Source organism: Penaeus chinensis, chromosome 41 (assembly GCF_019202785.1).
Source record: "Penaeus chinensis breed Huanghai No. 1 chromosome 41, ASM1920278v2, whole genome shotgun sequence".
NCBI classification, from domain to species: Eukaryota; Metazoa; Arthropoda; class Malacostraca; order Decapoda; family Penaeidae; genus Penaeus; species Penaeus chinensis.
In genome coordinates, this window is record NC_061859.1 from 3275716 (window position 1) to 3280715 (window position 5000).

Consider the following 5000-nt stretch of genomic DNA (forward strand, 5'->3'; position numbering starts at 1 on the left):
ATTTCCGGGAAACTGGGGTACGTCCCAGGAAGAGATGTGTCACTTAGGCTACTTGTTACTTACAAAGATACACATTTATACATATTTACATATTTGCATATTCATATACGTAAAGCTACAGCGGAAATCATTATCGTGTAAGTAATAGCTAGTTCATAATGGTACACATTTATATAATGGCAGTCAGTATACAAAGTATAGCATAGCATATAGGTGACGTTGAAACCATTTTAAAGTGCCGATTTAGAGTGATTCATGTAGCAGTTCATTTGATAGAAACAGGAATGATTAGCATTTATGTACATTTGTATACATATACTTTACAGGTAACCAATGATAAAAGTAAATTGTGAACTGAAACTAATATTCTAATGAAAGCAATTCCTTAAGTGCTCTTTTTAAAATTGCCGTACCTAGGGCAGGTTCGGACAATATTGAAGATGGTAAATGTTCCCTACTTTTAAGTCCTGGAAGACAAGAAGCTAATGGAGAGGGTTGAATGCCAATTTGGATGTGTGGTTATTCCTCTTGACTGGAATATTGTAAACAGTGCCATTGTTTTGGGCATTATGGAGAGAGTGATTATGTCTTGTGATACTGCTAGCTCTTTGAGTGGTTTTTGTTCTATTTGCCTTTACTTAACAGGGTTGTAATTCCGTAGAGTGCTCGGCAATAGCTGGACAATGTTTATTTATGCAATCGTAGTTCAAATCTGTCTTGGTTTTGTCCATAGAAGAAGAAAAGGAAAATAAAAATTGTCTAAACTATGTTCCGATGTGGATGAGTAACAGCTAAATATATAAGTACATTTTACAGGAATTTCCGATCATGTTTGGTACACAAGACTAGGCCTACACTGTTTATATACTTTTCCAGTTATGTATGGATGGAACAGCCACTTAATTAGAGGATAAATGAGTGTTGTAAGAGGGCAGGGGGTGTTATTCTTTAGCAGAAAAGAAATGAACATTGTACACTGTGGTTGCCTAGGTTACACATTTCCCATTTTAGTGTTATGATGTCGTGTTGTGTCGTAAAAAATAAACTAGTTTAGGCTCTAGGTGTAGGGTAGCAGCCTTGTGGTCAAAAAAGTGGCTTTAACCAGAATTATCATCCTTTTCTTTTTGTCTTTCTCTCTTTCTTTTCCTCTTTTTTTTTAATGTTCCCAACTTTCTTAGTGCTGTTTAATATCATCATGATTATATTTTTTAGTGTCACCAAAGCTTGCTTGTGAGTGGCATCTTTTTCACATGCCAGTGCAAGGTTTCATTACATCTAAGTCAATTGTTATTATCATGAATCATACCTTATATATATTTATACCGGCGAGTTGGAGGAGGAGGAGGGCTTGAGTGAAGAAGGGTTGGTTACAAACAGTCCATTAGTAAGCAAAAATTGTTTTTATTTATTTTTATAGGACGACAGTAGAGCATGGATTTTTTTCCACTAAAAAAAATCTGACATTATTAACAAATGCATGTTTATTGACAATGAAAATATATGTTCAGAATTCATGAGAATCTGTCAGTGTGTGAAAATTAAACAAAGGTACAGGTTCATTTTAGTTTTCCTTTTTTACATACATCTGAAGAGACATGTATGTAATGATCCTCTTTAAATGTTTGGTGCATGTTTTATAAAGATTTTTTTACATGTAAGAGATGTGCTTACAATTACAAAGTGAGGACAGTGTTTGCATATTTCAACCATTTGTTGTATTTTTAGGTTGATGTGTACAAACTGTTTGTAACCTTAACCTTTTTCACTTGTTAGTAGGTCTTGTAATAAAATATATTTCCATTTCATTGTTTGCTTTGCCTAACATTGTTGATGCATAAAACTGTATAAGTGCTCACTCTCTTTCTATCTCTGTCTGTCTGTCTGTGTCCATCTGTCTGTCTGTCTGTCTGTCTGTGTGTGTGTGTGTCTCTGTTTGTCTGTCTGTCTGTCTGTCTGTCTGTCTGTCTTTCTACACACACAATGAGTTTCTTTGTATAATAATATATGTATATGTGAATATATATATATATATATATATATATTCAAATATACATATATATATATATTCACATATACATATATATATATATATATATATATATATATATATATATATATTCACATATACATATATACATATATATATATATATATATATATATATATATATATATATATATTCACATATACATATATATATATATTCACATATACATATATATATATTCACATATACATATATATATATATATATGTATATATATGTATATGTGAAATATATATATATATATATATATATATATATATATATATATATATATATTTACACATACATACATAATATATATATGTATATATTTTTTCACAAATACATATATATATATACATATATAATATATATATATATATATATATATATATATAGATATATATATATATAATATATATATATATATATATATATATATTCACATATATATATATATATATATATATATATATATATATATATATATATATAATGTATATGTGAATATATATATATATATATATATATATATATATATATATATATTATATATATATATTATATATATATATATATATATATATATTATATATGTATATATATATAAATATATGAAAAAATATATACATATATATATTATGTATGTATGTGTAAATATATATATATATATATATATATATATATATATAGAGAGAGAGAGAGAGAGAGATTTAGATATATATATAATAATATAATACTATAGATATATGTGTGTGTGTGTGTGTGTATGTGTATATATATATATATATATATATATATGTATATATATATTTATATATGTCTATATTTATATTTATACATATATATATGTATATATATATATTTATATATGTCTATATTTATATTTATACATATATATATATGTATATATATATATTTATATATGTCTATATTTATATTTATACATATATATATGTATATATATTATACATATATATTTTTATATATAAATGTGTGTATGTGTGTATTATATAATATATATATATACACAGTATGTGTGTACATAAATATATATATATATATATATATATATATATATATATATACACTTTCTTATCCTTCCCTTCTCGTCTCCTACTTTTATTCATAAACTTCAGATTTATGTAAAATACGTTTGATTTTGGAAATACCAGTACCAATTATTAAGTCTGAAATTTAAAATTATGTATAGTAGCAGTCTTCTGAACAACATTTAACTGTATATTTTATATATATTTTATTTTTCATTTTTGATGTGTCATACATTTCACTAAATAAAACTGCATATTATGTACACACAAATTAAAGTATTAGTGGTAAATGAGAAACTTGAATATGTATGTATTTAATTAACAGGCTGGAATTAATTAGCAATTCATTATATACATGTGCATTAATTACATTTCTTACAGTAAATATGATACACAGCGTATCTAAGGTCTAAAATTTCTTAATAACAATGGTTTTAAGCTTTTAATTGTTTTTTGTTTTTATTTTATTTATTTTTTGTTTGTTTATTCTAGCACCGAAGATAAAAGCCTAATGAATCGTTTCAGATTTGCAGAGAAAAATTTACCTTTTTTTTTTTTTTTCTTTTTTTTTTTCCTTTCTTTTTCTTTTTTTTTTTTTTGTATTACTGAATGGAAATAGTATTTACTCGTATTTGATGCTTGTAAGATATTTTTTATATAAGTACATAATATGGAATAATTGGAAGTCTTGAATTGTAAATGTTTATAAGACATGTTCACTAATATCTGATGAGAAATAACAAATTTTTTCTCATGTAATGCTTCAAAAATATTCTCACCAGCATCCGATAGGGAACCTTTTATATTCAATGGTTGTATAAAATACTTTATAAGTACCTCAAAGGAAATAACAGGAATTCTTTCGTATCCAATGCTTGTTACATTACGCCGTGTGATTTGGGTAAAAACCTGAGAATGATTTTCTTTTGGCATATTTCTGAGCTACAGGGAGATCTACAACTGAGTTTTCTTTTAACACTTTCGACAGGAAGTGTTAGAATCTTTGGTTATAAAATTACTCTACATACATTAAGAATCTAATAAATATAATTCTAGCAATATAATTATATCATGTAGTTAAAAATTCCATCTACTCGATATAAATTGAGAAATAGCCTATAGACAAAAAAATCATAGCACCTGTATATAAATATATTCCTAATTTCTATTAAGAAAACGACTCTAATAAAAGTCACGAACCTACCTAATTACAATGCTACTACTTCCTTTTAAAAAGCCTCCTAATTTTACAAATTCCAAGCTACCACTGACTTCCAGAAGCTAAAGTGTGTCTGAATTTATCCACCGTCGACTCGTACACCTTGAGATCTTCCTGACGCATTCGAAGCAGCAAGTCGATGTGTTGGCGGAGCAGCTCGATCTCTTCTCTCGCCATGTCAAGCCTGGGGATTTGGAGATGCGGGGTGAATAAATCGGAGGGGGAGAGGGAGGGAGGGAGGGAGGGAGGGAGGGAGGGAGAGAGAGAGAGAGAGAGAGAGAGAGTGAGTCAGTCAGTCAGTCAGTCAGTCAGTCAGTCAGTCAGTCAGTCAGTCAGTCAGTCAGTCAGTCAGTGAGTGGTGTGTATGTGTGCGCGAAACAGAAAAAAAACTATCAGTTTACACAGTTATAATCATTATGTAGATACGGGTGTTTTAAAGTAATTAAACAACAGGAAATCTAAATATGAATATTCTTTTACACGCAAAACTTCGGGAAATATTGCTGAATAATAACTATAATTCACCAATTACATGCAACTATCAACAGCTCGGACTTCAAAACATTTTCTCAGTTCGCAGAAGCACTTTTTACTTTATCCAAAAACATGCACAAACAATTTGCAAATCAAGTAGGAACAGTCAACTAGCCTTTGAACAATTCTTTTTAAACGCAAATAAGACCATTTTTTCTCTTTCTGCCTC

The 5000-nt window shown here is 27.8% G+C and overlaps 1 protein-coding gene across 1 annotated transcript in view; it reads right to left on the reverse strand.

The window, feature by feature from the left end:
* Positions 1-3151: 3151 nt before the first annotated feature.
* Positions 3152-5000, reverse strand: part of LOC125047455 — a 12710-nt gene continuing 10861 nt past the window's right edge. The window contains exon 8 of the mRNA XM_047645661.1: positions 3152-4481. Coding sequence (XP_047501617.1) covers positions 4340-4481 — 142 coding nt within the window. The 3' untranslated portion in view covers positions 3152-4339. The remainder of the gene's footprint in view (positions 4482-5000) is intronic.